The following is a 768-nucleotide window of genomic DNA, read 5'->3' as shown; positions in this document are numbered from 1 at the left end:
TTCAGCATCGACATCTAGACTCTCATCCTCCCCGACCTTCAGCAAACAGCCAGAAAGACCTCCCGATCCTTACCTGGCATTATACCTAACGGAGGTGAGGGTGTGGCGGCGGCTAGAGGCGTCAGACATGGTCGTGTACTCGGTACCGTAGCGGCGGAAGGGCCCGTCCGGCTCCAGGGGCTGCTGGGCACACGCCAGGCACGGGAACACTCTCGTCACCACCCAGTTTATCGCAGGGATTCTTCTGCGGGAGAGGAACCGGACCCGACGCCAGAGGTTACAACCGGGCGAAAGCAAGGTCAAGGAGGGGGGAGGGGAAACTGAAAGAAAGCGGGAGTAGAGAGGAAGGAAGAGAATGAAGAAGCTCGGGGTGTTGAAAGAAGTGAGGGTTGGCTTGGAGAAGTGGAGTGGAGAAGCTAGGAGGTGTTGACAGAAGGGAGGAGGGTGGGGAAGAGAGAAGCGAGTGGAGAGAGTGAAAGAGGTGGGGAGGTGTTGAAAGAAGGTAGGGAAATAAAAGACAGGGAGATAAAAAAAGAGGGAGAGACCTGGGAAGAAAGAGAGAATAAGCCGGGGAAAGGAGAGAGAAAGCTGTTAAAGAAAGGAGACAGGAAGTGGCGCAATAAAACGGGTTAGGAAAGAAGAGGTCAAAGAGAGGGAACTTGGGACTGTTACAAAAGGTAGAAAGGAAGCATTTCACAGGAGACGAAGAGAGACTGGAGACAAAAATCATGACAGGAGGTGGATTTTATGAAAGGGAAATTGGTCATT

At 52.6% G+C, this 768-nt stretch overlaps 1 protein-coding gene across 1 annotated transcript in view; it reads right to left on the bottom strand.

Annotated features, from left to right (window-relative positions):
* The window catches only part of LOC119586221 (cardioacceleratory peptide receptor-like), a gene marked incomplete at its 5' end in the record, with an annotated part of 29,763 nt that overhangs the window by 2,230 nt on the left and 26,765 nt on the right, over positions 1-768 (bottom strand). Inside the window, 1 exon segment of the mRNA XM_037934925.1 lies at positions 74-244. Within this exon segment, the coding sequence (XP_037790853.1) occupies positions 74-244 (171 nt within the window).

This window comes from Penaeus monodon, chromosome 21 (assembly GCF_015228065.2).
Source record: "Penaeus monodon isolate SGIC_2016 chromosome 21, NSTDA_Pmon_1, whole genome shotgun sequence".
NCBI classification, from domain to species: domain Eukaryota; kingdom Metazoa; phylum Arthropoda; class Malacostraca; order Decapoda; family Penaeidae; genus Penaeus; species Penaeus monodon.
Note: the sequence above shows the minus strand (reverse complement) of the source record. Positions and strands in the feature narration are given on the sequence as shown.